Source organism: Passer domesticus, chromosome 1 (genome assembly GCF_036417665.1).
Source record: "Passer domesticus isolate bPasDom1 chromosome 1, bPasDom1.hap1, whole genome shotgun sequence".
In the NCBI taxonomy this organism is placed as follows: Eukaryota; Metazoa; Chordata; class Aves; order Passeriformes; family Passeridae; genus Passer; species Passer domesticus.
Window position 1 is genome coordinate 41771316 of NC_087474.1, and position 23323 is coordinate 41794638.

The window sequence follows — 23323 nt, forward strand, 5'->3', positions numbered from 1 at the left end:
TATTTATCCACTGCTGCATATAAAATATTCCCATGGCACAGGTATGCATTTAAAGAAAGGCAATTCCACTGTATCGAGAAAAAAATGTTGTCCTGCTCTCAAGAACTGAATTAAGTATGAGGTGACATTGAAGCTATTTTGCCATGGCTTTGTCACAGGAAGTTCAGTCTAGCAGATTTAGTCTGGTTGAAGGGGAAAGTATGCAGAAAATACTTCTCCCCAAAGGTATGTTAAAAGAGTAAGTCACATGCACAACAAATTAAGATATTAATAGGCGTGATCTCTGCAGTGTGTCCTTCTCAGCAGGATCCAAGCATGTCCACTTTAGTTCATTACAGTAGAAAGAAAATCCAGCATCATCTATTGAGCATCTCCAACCTGAACCACGAAAGTGAGCTTTACAAATCTATATCCCACATTTCTCTTGCATGAAAAGTAAAACAGTAAGCAATATTGATACTTCAACAACCACCACTACATCTCCACGAGTATATCTTGCAGAGATAAATGGGGCAATGTGCAGTTCTGGGAATTGTTGCTCCAGACATTCAAAGTACTTCCCTGTCAGTTACACTGTGTTCCCATTTGATGAGCTTTCTTCACAGCCACACCAATACAAACACACAGCTTACTTTTCTGGCTCCATGGCAAAGGGTTGACAGTTTGTGGGTGTGGAGGAAAGATAAGAGACTGCAGCTTCTAAAAGTGCTGCAACTCCACACTGTAAGAGACTGACCCAGTTCATCCAGTGACTGAGGCTGGAATGGGGTCACTGAAGCAGGTCCCACCTCCTCCCTTTAGAGGCAGGCACAGGTTGCACAAGTTGAACTAGAGTGTGGTCTTATTCAGTGACATTTATCAGCATTACTCTTCAAGATGAACAACCTCCCTTCCCAACAAACTCAAAATGTAACAGGCTGCTTTTGCAGTGATGCTCTTCTGTGACGTACCAAAAACTGTTGAAGGAGAGGTTTGGGACAGTGGGAAGGAAATACAGCTTTATTGAACAAGGGGAGGAAGAAATTAAGTTTGTTGTGTTCCTCTTGGCACTCTGGTTTGAACAAGTAGCTATCTTTGGCCTAGACTGGTGAACATCAGTAAAAGTCTGCTCTTGTTCAAACATTATCAACAATTCTTAAAGGCAGAAAGTACAAACCAGCCAATATATTTTAATCAAACACTACTTAATACACAATTGCTCTGCCCTCCTCAAATTTAACAATGATTTGCAAGACAAGTTATGAGAAGTCTGGGCCAGCATTATATTAATTCTCAGAAGAACATCTGTGCAAATGTCTGAGATGAAAATTTTATTTACTATAATAATGTTCTACTGTCACCACATTAAAAAAATCTTGACATTAAACAGTTCTTTATATTTTCAAGAACTGCTGAAGAAAACAGTTTTAAAGCATTAGGGAAACTGAATGAACCTCCTACATACTATGGAGGATGTTCATGAGAACACAAGATCAAAAGGAAGAGTAAATACCACTATTTTAACTGCAAGCAGGGGATAAGTGTCTTTTTACATGTTCTGTTAAATTACCTTTTAAAGTATGCTCTTCTGCCTCCCCAGCATCCCTGAGGACAGAGCACAGAACCACCTAGGGCAGAGTAAGAAACTAGAAACCTTTAGCCAGGAATCTTGTTAAACTTTAAAAATTACAGAATCAAGAAATTCTATGGAGAATTTTACACCTTGGATAAAGTGGAATGAAATAACTGATCTGCCTTAGCATTATTTTGTACTGCTCTGCTAGAAGTCTAGTCCTATTAAAGGATGAGGACAAGGAGGAAGGCTTAAGCTTTTCCAGGCAGACTGGCAAGATGCCCTTTTGCAAGGTCTTTCAAGGTATGATCTCAGGAACTCTGGCAGAGAAATTAACTTGAAGTTAATAATCCTTTTCATTCCTGAAGTTTTGAGTGCATCAGTCAAAATAGTTGAGAGCATCAGCCCTGCTGAATCCTCTCCCTTGGTGCACAGAAGTGACCACGCAAATCAAGTCACTGCAGTGGGCAGGACTACCAGAATCATGCATTTTGGTGCTTCAAACATTGGGTTAAGGTGCACTGCTTTTCTTTCCTTCTACTGAGCAATATGAACTCAACAAGTTCTGGCATAAGTATCTTGCCCCAAAGACACTGAAACAGGCAGCAATCAACAAAGTTTGTAACTAATTTAATAATTTAATTGACCTAAAAATTAAGTCAACCCCATTCACAAAGAATGTTTCCAAAATATTTTTATTTAATCCTTTAGGTGACTCGTGCCAGTATTAAAGTCTCTGCTCTTGATCAAAATGCATGTTATGGCCATCATTTCAATGCTGACAACTCCTCTAGAAGGATTATTGCTTACACAGATTCCAGCTCAAGATTCTGCTCGCCTGCAGACCTCAGCATACGACAGTCCCAGCAAGAAATGCTTTCCTCTCAAGACAAAACTTAACACAACACCTCAAACCAATTTAGAACAAAAATCAGTGTGTTTAAATCACAACAAAACCCTGCTTTGCATCCTTGCCCATCTGAATCAATTGCACTGTTGTGGCCCAAGTCAGTTTGAGATCAGCTCAGCTGGTCAGAGCATGGTGCTAATAACACCAAGGTTGTGGGTTCTATCCCTGTGTGATTCATGCACTTAGGAGCTGGACTCAATGATCCTTGTGTGTGCCTTCCAACTCAGAATATCCTGTGATTCTGTGAATTTGGTTAGATGGCATGGGAACATTCCACTATTTGTGCCTGGTGATGCAAACACCCCAGAAAACAAAGTACATTGCCAGAGAGGAAGAGCACATTGAGTTCCACTCCTGTTTTTCCTTCTGGTACACATACCTTCATTTTTAATATTCTGTCTATAACAGTTTTCCACATTGTAATTCTCCATTTCAAAGAAATTGGATAAACTCTTAATATAAAATCATATCTGTAATCCCTGCTATCTGTGATATCGGATCTCCTGCTGTTTTTTAATATAATAAGTCTAAAAAATTCACTTATTGTAACTTAATAGAAAAATTACAAAGTCCTTACTTCAAATAAGGAAAAAAAACCTTCAGCAGTTCATGCACTGGATGTCTCAACATTGTTCCTGTCTGAATTACACTAGTGCAAACTTTTCCCCTTAAAATGAACCTGAGTAAATACGTTGGCCAACAGTCAGACCTGCTGCCACATGTGAATTAAATGCAGAGTAGTCAGAGCAAGAGCAGCACTGATGTCGAAGCAGAACCACCCCTGAGCGAGCGGCTTTGAGGAGACGGGCTTCGAAAGTTTCCAGTAGAACACCATTCCAACAGAAAGTGCTGACTTGATGAAACCCAAAATATTCCACAGGAATGTGCTAATTCAGTCAAAACTTTTGAAAGAGGACAGGCCGGCTCGCCAGGCCAGCCAACCAGTCTAGTGAGCTGACTGGCTCTCCCCAGCCCTCCAGGGTCACTGGCTGCCCCAGCTGGCCAGGTGCCAGCCTGCTCTCCCTGCCCTCCGAGGGGCCCTCTAATGATAATAAAACTAATGGAGTCTTACAAAGTGTGCTGAGAAACAAACAAAAGAATTTAAAAATGAGAACCAGAATTATTTCAGAACCAACTGCAGGGTTTCATCAGAGGATATTGGGTATGTTTATTGCAAAGGATCTAAAGTCACAAGTCTCTCTTGTATCTCCTCAATTTTTTATAAAACATCTTCCAGTGAAAAAAGCTGTGTCAATAATGCAAAAACAGAAGCAATAATTGTATTCAAGATCTAAACTTTACCAGGCACCTGTAATCATCAGCAAGGAGTTTAAGGTAAGTTGCTTCCAAAGCACTGAGGAAATTGACATGAATGCCTGTACCTGACCAAAACACAGGGCTACAATTTAAGCAGCAACACCTTTCACAGAGCAGTTCCTAAGTGGGCTCCCTGCTTGTCACTATGACAAATTTGAACAAGATGGTGCAAGGGGCCTCATTTAACACTCTGGAGAAGCTCAAAGGAATCGGTAGGGCTACACAACATTTTATTAGTCTTTAAAAAAAAATAAAAATAAAAAGACCCTGTCAACTAACAAGTAACCCACTTTCTTCAAAAACTGGCTTTTGGCAACCTGTGGTTAACCAGTGCATGGGACCTACTCTGCCTCCTCAGCAACTCAGCAAGAAACAGCATTTGCTAATTGCTAGGAAAGGTTTTTAAAGACAACATCACCAAACACCACGATGTTTTCTGCACAATACCATTCATTTAACCAGCTTTTGTATAAAAATGCCTAGATATTGGTTCATGTGTGAACACCACAAGTAGTTGAAGGAATGTAGAACAAAGTTCCACAGAAAAAAAGAAAGAGCTCTTTTAAAATGCCTAATTCAGTCAGCAATGAGATCTCTGTTGCAGGCAAGTCACATGATTTTGAAAGAATAAGGCTAATAAAATGTACTGATACATTTATATGAAAATCAGCACAACTTCCAGCATAGAACTGAGACAATTTTGTGACCACTCTTTCAGAAAACACATGTAAATCAGACAGCTGCCCAAGTTTGCAGTTCACTGACCCTTTCAACTGCCAAATGCAATGCACAAAGGTAGCTCAGAGAGCAATTAGAGATTGGCTGGGAGGACTCATTAATTTATTTAAACTTCAAATCACAGCTAAGCAGTCTTGTAACATTTTTCTGGGGGAGACTGTATGCCTCAGATTCATATTTAAAAAGAAAGGTTTGTCTTCTCAGAATGACAAAATACAGTACATACAATTTGCTCCCTGGTGTTTCTTAGAAAGAACAGCTAATACATTTACAGTACCACGAGGAAAGACATCTAGAACAGAACTAGACAGTTCAATCGAACTGCTCAACCTCTAAATATTTCTGCACCTGCAAAGTCTAAGGCTCCCTTTCAACTACTTGCAACACAAAACTCAGAGACAAAAGAATGTGAGTAGAAAAAAGGGAAGAAACGAAAAAAGATATTTTCCCTTCTAGTGATTTTAAGACTGGGAAATATCAGTGACCAGCAAGCAAATGATGCCTGGTTGGCTCTATACTAGTATATACAGCATGAGAAAGTAAAGCATAAAGAGATGCCTTCCCTTTTGGAAGCAGGTATCAAAAGATGACAGCATCTTTTCTTCTCTCAAACAAAACTTGAGATGCCCTTGGCATGTGGCAAAAAGACCAATTCATCACTGATCTCATGATGACAAATAGCAAAACAGACAAGAAAAAAATGCATGCATATAGACATTCATATGCAAGTCTGGGCCTAAAATCATGGCAGCATTAAGTTACCAAACTGTTAGTTAATTTTTTTCATTAGCCTCATTAAAGGAACCACAATTATAACACAAAGTAACAACTGAGCACTGCACAACTCAGAAGCCATATCCTCAATTTCTTCATGCTGCAGTAATTTAAATAGCCAGCTACAGGCTATAATTTCAGACTTAGTCTGTGACTCCAGGAGCTAACCAACTGGAGCCACAAGGATCAATGCACGCTTCTCTGAACGGTCTATGAAAATGAGACCATGCTTCTAAGTATCTCTCCCAAACCAGCCTACCTAATTTGATAGTTTCCTTATTTCACACTTGCATAACCATTTCCTAGAATCAGTTTCTGAGGCTCACTGTACAGCAGACACACTCCTAAGCCAAGAGGTGACATGCTGCTGTTAACTCATGTTGCATTGCCCACAACCGTTTTTGTCATACTGCAGATTATCCAGAGGGGCTTCAGGTGCCACTCACAGGTTTTATTTCTGCTCATTTGCTGACTTAAAAACTGTACAAAGGTAACAAGATGGCCCAAAGGAGCTCCAGCCAGCAGTGTGTAAGCTGAAACAATGCAAGAAGGAAAAAGGAGTCTGAATATGGCACCACTGTGATTCAAACGTCATAAATGATACTGAGATGTTACAGTATGTAATTGCCATATCTTCAAACAAAAGTTGGTCAGCTGAGTGCACTCATATGTACACGTAGGAAGCAGCTGGGGAAAAGGATGTCAGTCAAATTTGTGCACACCCCATCAGATGGATTAGTGCCAGAGCTTGTTCTCTTGTCAGTCTGCCTCCCCTGCTCCACCCTAACTGATCCCAAGTGCATTTTCCTGCCCTGACTGGGGTGACTAGCGTGCTTCTCTTCTCTCCAATGCCCAACATCCCTCAGTACACACCTGATCTTGGAAAATGCTCAGACCTGAATTTAAGAAGGAAAAATAAAGAGAAAAAAAGCCCTTTTTGTTAGATGAAGTCAACCTTCTCAAATATATGTGTGGTAACACCAGGAAGAAAAAAGAAATATTTACTTTTCCTAAGTACTGTGCTTTCCAATGGATTTCACAACTCTAAGCATATGATTTCAAATTATTTTTGCAATTAAGGGCCAGTAATACTGGATAGCATTATGCTACCCAAAAAATAAGATGGGCCCAACCATTCTTCAATACTTGTTTCAATAAAATGGTCCTGTAGAATACCCTAACAGCAAGGTACCTGGAGGGTCAAAGGGCCCATGACATTGCAGGTTATTCATGTAGTAAATAACCTATGTTGGAAAGGACCTCTGGCGGTCTTCTGGTCCAGCCCCTCATTCAAAGCATGACCAAGTTAGACTAAATTGCTCAAGGATGGAGGTTGCACAACCTCTTCAAGTGCTTTGACTCCCCCCCCATTATGTTACACTTCTACTTAACACTGAATCAGATTTTTCCCTGATGTAACTTGTGAGCACCAGCTTTCAGCTTGCTGTTCACCTGCAAAAAATGTCCAGCTCCCTCTCCTCTCTACAATTTCTTTCTAACTGCATTCTATTCTGACATGTGTTGACTGGTGAACAATAATCTCATTGAAGATGCACTGTAAGAATTTCTGCCAAAGCAGGCACTAAAATTTCAGTAAGACTTTCTAATTCCTTGTTTCCTCAAGCCTTTTTGTGTACTCACCACAGAACTGTCAGCCTAAGTCACAGTGATAGAAAGGTTTGATCTCAGAGGCAAAAGTCCTGTTTGCCTTGCATTAAAGCTTGCCTAGAAGGGGAGGTCAGTAGCAGGGACAAAAAACGAGTGCTACTACAGGTGATTCATTTAATATTAGCCAGTTTGATTAAAATAACAAAAACATAACCAGCCTTTATGAAGTATCACATATGGAATCAAGTGAAAAATGACAAGTTCTTTAGTTCCTCCCAGAAAATGTAATTTTCTTGAATAATGTGCAAATGCACAGCATATCAAGTAACAGTCTATTAAAGTCCTCAGGAGACTCGATCAACCCACCTCACTACTTGATGTCATTAGATGAAAGGATGTGTAAGCTACACATATCTCAACTGGACAATGAACACACACTGACCAGTGGCCAAAAAATTGAATAAAGACATTCAAATAAGAATAATTTTATGTTTGCAGGACACAGGGAAAATTATATTGGCATGCAGTATATAAAGATATAAAAATATCAAGTTCTTAGGAATCAGTTAGAAAACAAACTGCAAGAAAAAAAACCAAAAAACAAAAACATAATTTATGAGTCTGCCAAACTAGTCACCAGAACATCCTATTAAGTAAAGAACTATTATCACACCAATGTTTAAAATGAATAAATAATTATCAGCTTACTTCTTTCTTACCATTGTAGGTTATCCTTGGTTTTGTCAAGCACATCACAAGATGTAAATCCATTTCGTCAGAAGATACAAATTTTGAACATACAGGGCACTTGAATCCTATGGAAAATAAAAATATGTAAGTGTGAGCATACTTAACTATGCAGCAAATATAGATACTCAAGCCAAAAAGCTATTCTGCACATATAAAGAAAAAAGAAATCCTGGAGGCTTTTCAGTCTTGACCTGACATTTCTTAATAAGATTCCCTTGATTTCAAAATGGACCATTGTTTCTGGAAATCATTCTATTAACAATTGCAAACATTGTCAGCACCTCTGGAACACAAGCTTTCTCAACAACTTAAGAACAGTTTAGGGCAGGAGCAAGAGGATCATATGACTCTACTAAAACAGAAATTACAAATGTGTAGATGAGAGAGCCGTTAAAATTTGAACTTGAGCAGAAATCCTGAATTAACACGTTCATTTTTACTGGGAATTGTACTGAAACTTTAACCAAGGATCTTGATTTTACATCTCGTCATACAAACTGCAGCATCTTCTACCAGTCTGGGGCCCTGGGAAAATATTAACTCAGGGGTGTTGCCTCACCTACTGAATCACTAATACTTCCTGTAGCACTGAATTTGTTTGACTGCTCTCATCCCAGCCAAACACGACCTTGTTTAGCTTTTGAGGTCACCGCCTCAGGCAACATGGGGTAAAGAATAATTAAGACAGTCTGGATTGTGATGCAACTGCATCACAGCCTATGACAAAAGTGCTTAATACCTTAATTTATATCACTGCCAAAGACAGCAATCTTCCAGTTAAAGGACAAGATCAGCTGGACAACTATAACAATCCACAGAAGAGCCTGATTGATTTTGGTCTGCTGAATAATTAACACACAAGTGAGAGACAAAAAAAACCACCGACACGAATCCTGATGCATAGTAGCTGTTAAAGAGTACACCTGCAGGCAGACTGTCCAACAGGACAACATCCAGCAAAAATACCTAATCTACATCCACTCTCAGCACAAAGGCACAACTTTTTCTCTGATGCTGTGAAGAGTAATGATGCAGGCCTGCATAAAAGGTCACTGCACCTTCCACCAGCATTCCCATCTGGGCCTGCTCCCACATGTTTTAAGTTATTGCCTCTTGCTTTTGTACTTCTAACCTTGGGAGTCCACAATAAACCGAGTCAGTCAAGGATGACAAGCAACTTGATGCTGCACTTTCAAATAACTGATGCCTGACAATTTTCATCTTTACTGTTAATTATTATCCAGATGCAGATCAAGCAACTAACCTGAAGCATTAGCACTTGATACAAGTACTGCACTTTCCTTATCAAGAAAATAATGTATTTCTTATGGGCAGCTCATAGGAAGCAAGTCAAAGAGGACAGCAAGTAACAGCCATAAGGAACTCAGGGCAGCAGCTGAACATGTGCTAGAAACCACTTCCTGAGATAAAGTACAGTTCTGCTTCTTCCAATTTTCAATTTTAGTCATATCTATTTCTTCTTTGCGTCAATCTTACACTTCAGTTTAAACATTGCTCTTCTCTCCTTGATTTTATTCCTCCTCCCCCAACCCACATTTTTACAAATAACAGCTCACTAAGCAAAGCCAAACATGTCTTTTGCAAAAAACTAGCTGAAAGCATTAATTTACTTGTTGAAAGCTTTATCAGTGACCTTTCAGCCACTGTGTGTACCCTCCTTCACGCAGTTGTCCTGGGCTGACTTTATGATGCTGAATTGTATACCCATTTGTCTGTTTAGCTCAGAAATAAGTTTTGCATATTTAAGACTGGTTCTGAGAGCAAAGGTGGGGAGAGAAGAAGTGCAGAGCTTGTTTTCAGAAACTTCATTCACTCCTCCACATTCCTGCTCCTGGACTGTGCTGTCTGCAGAACAGACAGCAAGAGAGAGCTCTCCTTTGCTTTTAGTTAGTTTTTGGCTAGCTGAAGCAGTAAAGTTCCCTGGACTGTGTTTTTTCTTGGAACTGTTCAAATCTCCTCTGGACTGAAGAACCAGAAAAACACCACGAACTCGCTCACACCCGTGTCCCACAAGGCCCAGGGTGCTACCTTCCAGCACCAGAGGGACTGATAACAGACTCAGTGAGCTGTGCTACAGCCCACAAAATGAGGACATTCTGAATTTATTATCTCTTCAGAGCAGCAAGACGTTTAGTTGATTAGTATTGTTCAATTTTTTGTGTTGGTGAATGCTTTGCCTGTTAAATAAACAGGTTTTTTTCCACTTTTCTCCAAGTAAATATTTTCCCGAACCAGTTGGGAGAGAGGCCGCTTGAATCTGCTTTCTACAGGAACCCCCTTAGAGGTTTTCTCCCAAATGTGCCCTAAACCAGGACAGTAGAGTACACCTCAACATGACTAAAACCAAATTAGTATCTCAGTCTTCCCAACACCCAAACCCACCACCCATTACTGTTCTGTTACAAGTTTCTTCAAAAACTGAGGGTAAATTTTCTCTCAATCTTTATCACCCTACTGCTGCTGATTACTAGGTTTTGACTAGACTTAGGACTCACGCATCATTCTCATTTATATGCTTCTATAAGGCATAATTGACAACACAGTTTGATTTGAAAAAGCCTCTAACTTCCTTATGTGCTTCAGACTGAGTCCTGCTGTGACAGAAGGGGGTGTTTGCATGACAGCAAGTTAACTTTTATATTCATGGCTAGTTAAGCACTGAGACAGTCATTAACAAGTTCTCTCTGCTTTCTGGACAGAACTCTTCTAGCTTATTCCCTAGAGTCATGAGCACATGAATTGGGAGTGACAGGGAGCAGGGACAACCACCAACAGGTCCTTAGAACTATTGTTAAAGTTAACAGTGTTAAGAAGGTATGTATCCCAGGAATTCTTGGAAGAAATATTTCAATCCAAATAAAATATTGGGGAGAGCCTGAGTGAACAATAATGATAATTTAATAATAATACTATTTTTACTTAAAACCATGCTTGAAGACAGACAGCTGTGAAAAATCTTTTGGGTTACCCACCTAGAGTATTCAGATGAATATGCTTTTAACACCATGCACCTGCCCTTAAACCTAGTAAATAATCTGTGTTCTAGCAATATAGTAAGTACTTTAGCAATACATTTTGTTGTGGCTTGTCCTGTGTCAGAGGGGATGTGAAGGTAATGGTTAAACAACTACAAACATCCTCCTGACACAGCAAGTCTGGGATACCTGACTGCTGTAGCTTTGCTCCGTGTGCAGAACTGAAGAACCCAAACAACACACTTAACTAAGATCTAAGGAACAACTCAGCTGACTGGAGTAAAAGGTGTGTTTGTGGAAAATAAGGTTTTCCAGTGACCACAGTCAGCTGTATGCCAGACTAGCATAACAGCAGAAAAAGAGCCTTGGGCTCACAACACTTGCTGAAACATTCTTTAAATACTAGTGAAATCCGATTTCTCATTCCTTCACAATGTTCTGCTGCAATCCAGCTCCTGGATTTAGCCATCTTTCCCAAGAGATGCATAGTGTAAATTTTGTGTGAAGGAAATTACCATTTCCAAATTCTTTTAGCAACCGCAAAGAACAATTGACTACAGACAAAATATTTACTTTATTCTAACTGTATTTGAAAAATATAAATAAGCAAACAATCTACACTGTCCACAAGCCAGTTGAAGGTCCTTAAAAAAGCTCATATTTTCCTATCTTTCCTCAAATCAGAAGGCAATAGTTTCATGACCCAATTTACAATTAAGTACTGGGAAAGTACAAAGACTCTATTGTACCCCTGCCCAGCAGGCTAACAACATTTATAGCCTATGTTTGTTTTTACCATCTTCTCAAGGAACAACTCCAATAACTTAAAGAAAATTTCACATGGCTTTAACAATCAGCAACAGGTCAGAAATAACTTCCTCTCTACATGACTTGTTTTACTGGGTTTTGTAGATAATTCACAGACATTTGGACAAAAAGGTGGAAGCAGTTATCAGATGAGGTAACATCACATGAAGTGTCTTCCAAAAACCTATGAAACTCAATCAACTACTTTCTCACTCTCTTTACAAGGGGAACACAACAGATATGGTTCTAGGTAAAAATCCAGCTCATAGGAAGGCATTGATTTCACAGCATCCCTTATTTTTGTCCCAGATAACAACTATCACCTTTGTATTAGTGTTGTCACTGTCAGCACATCACTGCAAAGTTCTTCCTTCTCCCATAGCAGAGAACTCAGGCTGTGACACACCCTAAATCAACTGAAGGACCACCTCTCATCCCATTTCCTACATACAGAAGTACAGCACTAAAGAACTGAGCACCAAAACCAAGCAAGCACACACCTCTAGCTGACTTTTGCAACTGCATCCTTAGGAGGGCAGGGAGCCAAATTCTTACAAGCTCCCACCATCTAGTTTCACAACCCTGACTACAACACTGAAAGTAACACATTACTTAAAACAAAACCAAAATCCTGGGAAAAAAACACAATTACAAGAAACGGAGACAGAACAGAAAGTTGCAGTACAGCTACTAGAAAATCCCAAGGTGACAGAGAAAATCTGAAATAACTAAACCTGTTTAAGTATCAGGACTTATATCAGAGGTGAATTCTGTCTCATTCTCTCTTGAATGTATCACTTTCTTCAAGCTCTGCCATCTTTTGCAAGTGAACTCCAGTTAGCCAAGAAATCCCATCTTCTCTCACATCCATCTACCAAACTCACACTTTTCCTCTCTGGCAGACTTGGGAACTACCCACAGGGACAGGTTGATGGGCGGCCACTCATTCTATTGGCACCAATTTCAATCTCTAAGTGATGCCTTCTTGTGTTTGCCTTGCTTTGCAAACATCAGACTGCTTATGTTTGCATTTCAGTGCACAGCAGAGCAAACAAACATCCAATGAAAAACAAACTCCTGGATTGCTAAGATTTTTACAAAATCTTAGCCGTCATTTATTCTGGAATATCTGCTTTGTGGTACAAAAGGAAAAAAAAATGCTAAGAGCTTCCAGACAACACAGTGAAGAGTGTCACAGAATTGCACATAAAGAAACATGTTAGACTTGCACAGAAGGCTGGATGATCCTTTCAGTCAATATTAAACAGTTGTAGAAAGAAGTAAGCACAAATAAAACCTGCACCAACACAAAAGACCAAATCAGCCTGATCAGAGTAACTTTTCAGCAGAAAACATCAACTGGAACACTGCCAAAGACAAACTAAAAGTAGAAATGGGAGAAGCTGCTCTTTTAAAGTATGCAGCATATTACTATTTTAAGTCTTTGTATGCTTTTCTTTTCAAATAAGATGGATAAATCTACCTTGTTTTGCAGCTAAAGAAGTCGTAAAAGAAATCCTTGCATCCACACACTTTTTCTAAGGTGTATTTGAGAATAAGAAGCCTGACAAATGTTACTTACATATTTACACATAAGTCCTTCGGTACTTCAAAATAGAAGTACAGACAATCTGGAAACACAGCATACAGTAAATGTGATGGTAGGAGGGTGGTATGCAAAATCACTATCACACAAAGAAAGCCTAATAATGCATCATGATGCTAAAAAGGAAACAATACAACACAAAAAAAGAGTTGGTTACTTCTTATGTGTTCAGTAGACATGAACAGTCAGTAACTCTGCTCAGTATAAAACGCATGTAGACACTGGCAAGTGTGCACACTTTATCTTTTTCCCCTAGTCTGAAAACAAACAGGTTACTCTAATGTTTCCTCACAGGCCCTGATGCCTAAACCTTTTATTGCTCTTCTTGTCCTCTGGCCTCTCTCCAATCTTACCATGGTGCACTGCCAAGAACTGGGCAGAGATTTCAGGCTAAGACTTCATAAGTTCTAAGCAGAAATTAATACTTACCTATTACATTGTTCCATTACACTAGGTGTTAGTATATATAGATCTATCTAAGCACAGTGAGATCTCTTTTATGGGTGTATATATAGGTAGCTACATTTTAAACAAATCAAGATATGATTGGCTCATTCCTCTCATATCTCACAACAACCCCTAAATCTTCAGCAGAACTGTAGCTAGCCAGGTCCATTTTTAGTGTTATATTTCTGCTCACATTCATTAACTCTTATCTGTCTTTTTTTTAATCCATTATTGGCACTTTTTAAACTTGTTAAAAAATTATGAATGCAAATTTTGCATAGTGCTTTTAAGTTTAGCATTTTATTTAGCTTTTTCAAATGCCCAGCCTCCAAAAAAGAAGCTGACTGAAAACAAACCCAAAGCCGACTACTGTGGTATTTGATTTGAATTGCTTTCCTAAAGCAGATGTAGCATCTTTTTTCCCCAACTACTTCAGCATCCACCTAGTTTTTCACCTAGACCAAATTCTCTAAGTTGGCTTATAAGAATATACATCAAAACAGCATAAGTATTTTAAAGTCAAAGCATAATGCCTCTGTTTATTCCACTTCTTCCTTTTCTGTTCAATTGTGGAGAAAATGACGACATAAAATTTTAAGGACAGCAGAAAAATAAATGGAAATAATTCAGCTTCTCAGTGAAGTAACAGTCCTGGTCAGGATAAAATTCTATTACTCTCTTCCTCTGTAAACTAATTTGTAAAACTTGAAGAAGTTTAAAAAAAAAAAAAAGAAAAAGAAGCTGTCCAGTAAAGGCATAAAGGCCACATGGTCTATCAGAGCTATATGGTCACAGAATTCTCTCTTCTCCTCAGACAGCTGAAATGGAAAAAGAGAATGAGTAATTCTGTAAGCTCAAAATCACAAAGCTTTGTACACTAAAGCATATTGCTTTAACACAGCTAAGATCTTGCCTGGCAAGTTTAGCCTAGCCATCAAAGAGAATATGAAAATTATTTCACACTAAATTCAAGAACAAAGAACGAACATTTTTAAAGTCTTTAATTTAGAAAGCGAAAGAAAAAAGAGCATTACCAATTCCCAGGGTGCCTTCTACAGGAAAATTTCTAGGTGCTGTAGCTGGCAATAGAAATGGCTACTCAGAGATAGTTTGCCATTTTATGGACATAAGTTTTTTAAGGAAGAAAATGTCTCAGTGAAAAATGACATCTAGTTCTCTACCTTTCATCCTTCCTTCTGTTGTCAATTGTCTAAGCCAGAAGAACACAGCACCATCTGGAAAGACTTCTAGAGATGAAAATAAATAAATAAATACTCCCCCCACTTTGGGAGAGAATATAAAATCAAACAGAAATAAGGAATACCGTACAAACATTCTAAGCTCTGTCTTTTCCAGAAAACTGAGCCACAGTAAGAACAAATAAGCACTTGCTGATTTCAGGTTCATAATCTAGGGGGGTTTTCTTCCCCACTTTAGTGCCATAACACTGAAGTAAACAAATCTGTGAATTCCTTAAGGGAAACAAGGGATTTTCTCTTGTGTTTTCTGATTTAAATGTCCCACAGAACTCAGTGGGAAAGGTGATATATAAAGTGAGGAATAAAAACAAATCTGAACTATTTTAGTTTAGGAGTCCACAGAATAATAAGAAAATATATGTTTGGATAATACTCCATCTCCTAAGCAAAAAGTTATGAATGACAGAATCTTATTACATAACTTCTTCAGCTCCCTTCATCTTGGTAAGTGGGATAGTTAGATCTTCAGTAGCAATCACTGAAAAATAATGCAGTACAGAATGAAGAAGATAAATAGAATAAGACACTTTCTGGCTCATAAACAAAGCCTTTATCAACTACACAATTTCAGGTGTCTAATATCAGTGTAAAAGTATCATGTGATGATTATTATAATTGACAGCTGTACAGTTTTAGAAACTGAATGAACACAACCATTAAGAGAGAGGAAAAAAGTCCAATTTTAATCTATCTTGCAAACCAGAAGATGAATTTACAGGCAGGAAAGACCTGTGGAAAGATTGATATTAACTTTAAATAGACATAAGAACAGCTGCTATTAGAGGAACAGCCTTTTAAGAGTGACATTTCAGATTGATGCGAGCACCCAACAAAGGGAGAAGGAAAGACCTTTTTGGCTCCACCTGTTTTGCAGGGTGAATGTTATCCCCCCAGTCCCATCATCCATAGGGATCTGTAGTCAAGCTAAATGAGAGATTGCTCAAGTCTCTGTTATCCAAAGTCCTACAGTACCTGCACTTTCAAACTGACAAGCACATAAACAGGAACAGTTCAAGTGACTTGTAAGCCATTAATTCAGTCTTTAACTTACTACTTCATTACCCTGCATTTGAAACAAATCACACCCTTCCCATCACAGATCCACACCACAAGTCTCTCAATGGAGCTGAAGTAGCTGAAGACTGACAAGTGTGAATGTAAACTTTGGTTGGGAGCAAGCCTTGGTTTTCATATAAAAAAGGCTCCACCAACACGCTAAACCCAGAAGACTTTAGATTTTGGCTTACAGTGGTTGAGAAGCATTTTCATCTAGCAACCAAAAACTCTCCTTAATAATGAGACTTTGCCCAGAAGAATGTCTTTCACTTCCATTGTATTTCCCCAAGGGAAGGGGAAGGGGAGAGAACCCAAGGAAGCACACTTCTCTTTTTCATGTAGGTGTGATGACTCCCTTCCAAAATCTGACTGAAGAACCAGACAGGAAAGACTCTTCTCTCTTTTCTCTCTCCATCATCAGATCTTTAGCAACAGAGACAAGAGCAAGGTCCCACTCTAGCCTCACCAGCAGGGTAGCATAAGGAGTATGGGAAGAAACTAACCTTATCACCATTTCAGAGGCTTCTGTACACAAGTGGGGCCACTTGCTAGTCAGGTGAAACCTTGTGGAGCTGAGCTGTTGTCTGAGTATGAAGTTCAGCCAGGGTGGACACATTTTTGAGCCCAGCTGACTACCTTCTTCAGAAAGCAAGTAGCCAGAAAGCACAGTCAATGGTTCAGAGCACAAATGTATTTTTTTGACACTCAGCAGGAAAGATCATCCTGGCGATGTTCATCTAGCTCAGTTATGATGACAAAAAACTCACTGCAGGCCAGCTTGGAAGTCTGAAAACTTTTAAGCAAATGAAATGCCTGAAAACTCTTACTTCAGAGATACCCCATATTCCCATTGCTTTTTTCTTCTTAACTCGTCAACATCAGTTCAAAGAGGAAGAATTCTCTCTCATTCCCAGTCTCTCCTGAACCTATACATTTGGTTTTTTCTTTCTTCTTGAATTTTGCTACTCTCTCAATTTTCTCTTACTGCCTGGAGCAACATTTTTCTCAAACACCCAAAAAAGGTCTTTCCACTCATAATTTTGCAATACAAGTGGAGGAAGACAGACAGGACAACTGTGTTGTGCTGTCAGAAGGCATTTCTTCGACAACTGAGTAATTTGGCAGGACAATTGCAAATTTTTAAGTGCAGGGAACCAGTTTTTCTACACTCCCCCGCCCTACTTCACACTGTCAATAAAGTCACTACATTCAAAAACATACCAGGATTAAAGAAAATTTTCCATTAGAAATCACATCATTGGAAAGAGAGTGTAGGAAGAGCTGCTCCAAGATCAGAAGAATCAAGCCCTAGTTTTCCAAAATGCACAGATGTAAATATCTTCAAAACTTGTACTGTACAGCACAACAAATCTGATCAAACTACATGAAGCACGATAACAAGAGAGGAGAGGGTGGCTACACCATGCTGAGAATATATTTAATGATAGCTAAAAGGGAAGAGGTATGATGTGAAAATGGCTGAATAATGGTTGACAAGGATGACTAAACCGAACACGTGAAACAGAGCATCTTGTTGGATGCAGAGAAGTCTTCTGAGCAAACTGGCCAAAATGCATACGAGGTCTTACGAAAAAAAGAAATGGGAGAGACAAAGTAAACACTGCACTTGAAACGCAGCAGACAGGAACAAAGGAGCAAGCCCCAGGAGAAGGCAGCATCTTGGAAGACAGCACAGATAATGATGCTGCTTGAAAGCATGCAGAAGACAAAGTCTCTCGGAGAATCTGAGAACTATTATTCTACTACACAAACAAGGCGATAATGGAGACCTGAGAAAGCACAGCATTTACAGACAATTAGTCTGTTGTCTACAAAGTTTTTACCTAAGTAAGTGAGGGTAAAAAAAAAAAAAAGGGTCCTCACTAAGGCAAAACTTTGTAAAGTCTGATTTAGTCGAAATACTTACCAATAACCTACTTGTTCCTGCAGAAATAGAGGTAGCAGTGACAAAAACAAAAAAAAAAAGGGGAAAACCAATCAATGACAAAAAAGTCAGAGTACAAAATAAAAAGATTACATCTGGGAAGAATATATGTAAGTAAAATGTTAAATTATTATGTGGGATGTTCCCAGGAGTTTATATATTAATTCTAAACAGAATAATGATTCATTTTTGATAGCAACATTAAATTATATACCCAAAGTACTTATTATTACATTTATTACTCAGTATAACAGGAAAATTTTACCTATTACAGTTTCAAGAAAGTCAGGAACAAAGGTTTCAAAGCATATTTGTTTTCTTGTACTTTTCATCTATTTTTTCATCACACAACAATAATTTTTATTACTTAAGCACAACAGCAGATTTTCCTATATTATTATAGTCTGTATTTTCCCCCCTTATCTCTCCACAATAGCACTCCTCCATAGATGACATAATTTATCAATTCAGCAGGGAAATATCTAACCAATGTGCTCATTTACTTTCATTCACTTGAAACTGGTGAGAGTTGAGGAAGAAGGGCTGGTTGGTTGGTTATTTGAATTTGTTAGGGGGAGGTTGTTCTGGGTTTTGAGGATGGTTTTTTGTGTTTTTTGTTTGTTTGGCTTGATTTTTTTCCAGAGTAGAAGCATGGCTTATGAATAAGAACAGAACTTATTAGGAAAGTCTGGCTTAAAAATGCTATTAATTGTCAGAACAAAGGAATTTTCTTTAAGGACTGACTTTTTATTTAAAAGTATGGACATTCACTGCTTATCATAAAACAGCCTTTTATTTTTAAATGGAAAATTCAGCTAAGAGGAATTCACTCTACCTTGACCCATCTATTCTTCCAACTTGGAGAATATTTACCTTAATGTATGGACTATTGACCAGACTGGGGTGTTGGATCATAAGAAGCCATGCATTTAAAATAATTAAAGAGAATATTACAAAAGACAGAGATGTCCAAGGGTTGGTTACAAAACATGTTAATTTCAAAAGTGTACACTGGAATGAGACCATTAAATTCCTCAGTACTAACATAATTTAAGTGTTTAACATGAGCAGCATACAAATTTTGGGAAAATGTGTTGCATTACACCTAGTTTTGCAAAGGTTCCTACATCTAAGACAGAACCTTTTAAGAGCATTTGAGGATGTACCATTGCGAAGAAAGCATCCAAAATGCCTAGTAAGAGGAACAGTAAAGAAGATGCATTATTAGTTCAGAAAAAGAGCTGAAGTCAAAAAGATATAACCCCCCCAAGTATTTATTGTCAGTAAAAAGTGAAGAAAAGCTATTGAGTTCCATGCTTTAAATATCTCAATGACAGATTTGTCTATATTTAGTCTTGCACCTCTATTATGAGAGTACACAGCACCCATAGCATATTCTACAAAATCTGTAAGAACATCCATAAATCCCAAACCAACCAAGATTTCAAATGATGTTACACCACTGCTATCACAGTAACTAAGGCAGAAAATGTAATTCTTGCTTCTTCACGGCTAAGACAACACCATTTGAACAAACTGTTCATATTTTTTGTATCACTCGTATTTTAAACATCCCTAGTAAGGAATGCTACTGAGCATTTCCTTTTTTTTTTTTTTTTTTTGCTGTTTACAACTGCTGCATTGGTCTGTCAGTCAAACTGTTGAGAAAGTTGATTAGTTACACATTTTAAACATCTGCGAGTGGAAGAGAAACATCTTGTTTACATTAACCAGATCATGCTAATAAGATGCACATATGCATGCATACACACACACAGAGCACAGACTCTAAATAAATTTTAACAGGGATCTGCAGTTGGATAAAAATAGATTGAATGATAGTTTAACTTCTCAGCAGTTTGAAAAAATGACACAGTAACTCAAATGTTTTTACTTATCTAATTAGGCCTTTCACGTAGGGTGTTACATGTTTTCATTGCTTTACTCATCCATAAGGCTGCTGAAGGTAAAAGAACCTACACCTACTTAAAGAGGTACAGGTTTTTTTCTTCACTGTTCAAAGAAAATCATGACTTGTCCTCTGATATACATCAGCAATACTCATTAAAAAAAAAAAAGGAGACACTGTCTTGCGTTTAAAAACTCAACTGCAACATGCTAATGAATTATACTTTAATAAGAAAGGTTGTTGAGATTTGTGTTCTTTGTTTTGTTGGTTTTGTTTTTTCTTACAAGACGTTAAGGAGCAATCGTAGTTAGTATTCCTGTTTCAGGAGTGTCTGTATTAGATCAGAATCACAGCATGCCAAGTGTTAAAAATATATTTGTTCACATATATGTATTAGTCCCTCCTCTAAAGAGCTTACACTCCAAAATAGACAAGAACAAGCAGTGGTTACAGTGGGAGCAATGTCTCCATTTTACACTTGAGAAAGGCAGTAAGGAACTAGCCCTACCTTACACAGAAAGTCAAACAAGTCCCCTAAGTCTCTAGTTGTCACCTTATATAAAAATGCATATTTGCCCACAATGACATTGAGACAAGGGTCACAGAAAAAGTAAATCGGTGACATAAATTTGCTCTGCCTTTCTATGCCTTCTTAACCAGCATCTTATCTAATGAGTTAGCAAGCCTTTACCACAGATCCCTGAATCTGCGTAGTGACTGCATAGTTTAAACATAAATAATAGTGTTCATTGAAAAACATTTCATGCTTTGAAAGAATTAAAAAACCCTTTAGAACAGTTGTTGATGGCAGCATAAAAAATGCTGAGTTTTTTATGCCTGAGCTTGAGCCTGCACTCCTCCCAACTTATTTACACGTTCATCCCTTCACCTTCCTTCTCTGCTGTATCAGCCAAGACTGAGAAGATCAAAAGAGAAGCTAGAGGGCAAAGACCAATAAGGGGCATCCAAAGAAACCCTTGCATAACATAACTCCAAAGAAACAGTTAAAAAAACCCCATGCTACAAGAGACAAGCTAATGAAAGAAGTGCCCAAAATGTGTACTGTACACATACTTTACCAGCAAACAACTTACTTACAGAATAAAAACCTTCCATAATACACACCAAATAACCTAACACCTGGGATGTAATTCTCTTCAGAGAGGCACTCATAAATTATTTTTTAGTGCCTCTCACACATTAGACATCTAAAGTCCTGAGGTAGACTATTTAGGACAACTACTACCCCAATGTCAAAACAATTAGAGACACAGATTTACATCTGTTTTCCCCTAGTAGCCTTTCATTCTAGGTTGAAATTTGCAACTTTCCAAAATAGTCTGTGAAAGAAACAATAGTTCTCAAAAGGCACTTTTACCTAATCAAACCATTGCCCAAGCAAGAAAGATTTCACACTGTTAAGTGTTCAGGCACTGATTTGTCACATTGTTAATTCTAACACTTAACATAATTTATAGGCACTTTTCTCTTTCAAATTAAATCTTCTCCTTTATCTAAGAGGAGCATTAGTACCTCAAAAATACTTCTGTTTCAGTAGACAGGAGATGTCTTATGAAATAAAATCCCCATGATAATCTTGAAGTATGAATTTCTCAAACTATTACCACAGTTTTATAAAAGGCTTTCTTATTCTGGATTTTAGGAGAGGTCAAAAGAGCTGTTTCCCACATGGATGCAAGTTTAAATCCACTCCTTTCATTATGGAAGAAGCCCTCAGAAGGCAAGGAAGTCCACTGCACACAGGTGAATGTAAGAGCAGCTGTGATAAATTTCACAGTACAGCCACACACAGAATAGTGAGATTAAGCTAGGTGTAAGTCATGAGCTCTGGTGAAAAGACAGACTTGTTCCAGTTCTTCCATAGCAAATTCTATCTGTATTTAAGAGTTCTGAAAGAGTTCTGAGAAATAAGTCATAGGCACGTAAAGGACAGTCTCTGCCTCCAGGCTTTGTGGGTTATCAAGTAACTTTCTTTAAAACGTCACTTTAACTGCCATTTTTGGGAACACTTACTAAAAGCTCCTAAGGGAAGCTTGGCATTCCTGCCAGTCACCATAAAAACATACTCTTCTCTCTAGAGAAGGTCTTGCCATACCTGTCCTTTACAGCATTTGTATCAAATCAGAGATCGGTAAACAAAGAGATGTGCCACTAAGAGAAACCTATTTTTATTGGATTTTTCCCTTGAAATGAAGCAACACTCAATATGATTCCTGGCTTTGGGCAGTGCAAATGCCACTTAAACCACTGAAATTATGTTTCTTCTTTCCAGAACTGTGCAGACATTGTACCATTTATTCTATTAATCCTGTAGCCTACAACAGCAGTTTCTGGTCTGGAAGAGATCTCTGCAGGGCAGTGGGCATGCCACAGAAAACTAACATCTCTCTAATCCTTCGGGGAGTTTCTCCAGCTCCAGGTTACAAAATGAGTGAATGCTGAACTTGTTCTGTGAACAGAAGACTTCAGCCTGGTACACTCTCTGTCAGGTACTTTGCGAGAACACGGTAGGACGGACTGAAATTCTGCTCCTGGTGTAAAACTGGTGCTTAGTTGAAACTGCATCAGAATTGTCCAGAAACTGGCCTTAGAGGAAAAAATAGATGCAGCTGGCAGGGTTATGTCATATATATGGGAATAGAATTCTTTTATACATGAGAATACATTTTTGGGTAGAAGTCAAAACCAAGAAAATTGCCCTACTTCAGTATTGTGTAAATAGGACAATATTTATTGATATCAGAGATATTAAAAACAACATTGCAAATTAAAATCTTAATTAAGGATGTTCACAGCACTTAACATCTACACAATAACTTCCAGAAGAAAAATAAAAACTCATTTACCAGGTGTCTACCTGCAATAAAATTCATATGGGTTGCGCTAAATCTTGAGACAGACTGATCTTGTTACACTGTCACCTAGTTACTCTAGAGCTTCAGTGACAGCTTCAAGGGGAAACAGGTTATCTAGGCTCAGAAAAACAAAATCAAACGTGTGTCAATTCACCATGTTACTAACCTACAACACAAGTGGGATTACAACTCTTGCAGTACCTCATTGTTGTTCTTGGCCTGGCCTGGTTTATCATCAAGTTGAGGGCAGTGCTATCCACAAAATAACACAGCAAGCCTTCTGGAATCAGTTCCAAATATTAAAAGAATAATACAGTATTCTAATCTATTAGCATTCTGGCAAGAACACACATACACAAATCAGAGTCTTTAAAAACCAATTTAGACAAAAATCCTGATCTCAGATGTATTAATACGGACAGCTACAAAGCTGCCTGATTTTTCATAGGCAAATGGCTTGTACACAAGCAATTTACAAGATACAGGAACATCTTCTAAAGTGCCAGTTATGACAACTTGTATTATCAACTCCTATTCCCTCAGGGACAGTTTTACAGAAAGAAACTGCAACTTAATCAGGAAAAGAAAAACCCTTATAAAACTACTAGTTTTTGTCTTGCACAGGTTATCTGTCAAAAAAGGTTTGAAATTTATTTAATGTATGTGTACATGGTGGGTTCCATCCCCAACCAAGAAAATTCAAATAGCATTTCATTCACTGTCCAATCTCTGTATGTTCCTGTAACTATTCAGGGAATAAAACCTAAGAAATT

At 38.2% G+C, this 23323-nt stretch overlaps 1 protein-coding gene across 2 annotated transcripts in view; it reads right to left on the reverse strand.

The window, feature by feature from the left end:
• ZNRF2 (zinc and ring finger 2) overlaps positions 1-23323 on the reverse strand; it is a 53531-nt gene that overhangs the window by 14492 nt on the left and 15716 nt on the right. Inside the window, exon 2 of one of the 2 annotated variants that reach the window (XR_010360078.1) lies at positions 7608-7714. Coding sequence is in view for 1 of the 2 variants with exons in the window: in XM_064415843.1 (XP_064271913.1) it covers positions 7619-7714 (96 nt within the window). In the remaining variant the exon portion in view is untranslated. The remainder of the gene's footprint in view (positions 1-7607; positions 7715-23323) is intronic. The other variant, XM_064415843.1, reaches the window with a different exon arrangement.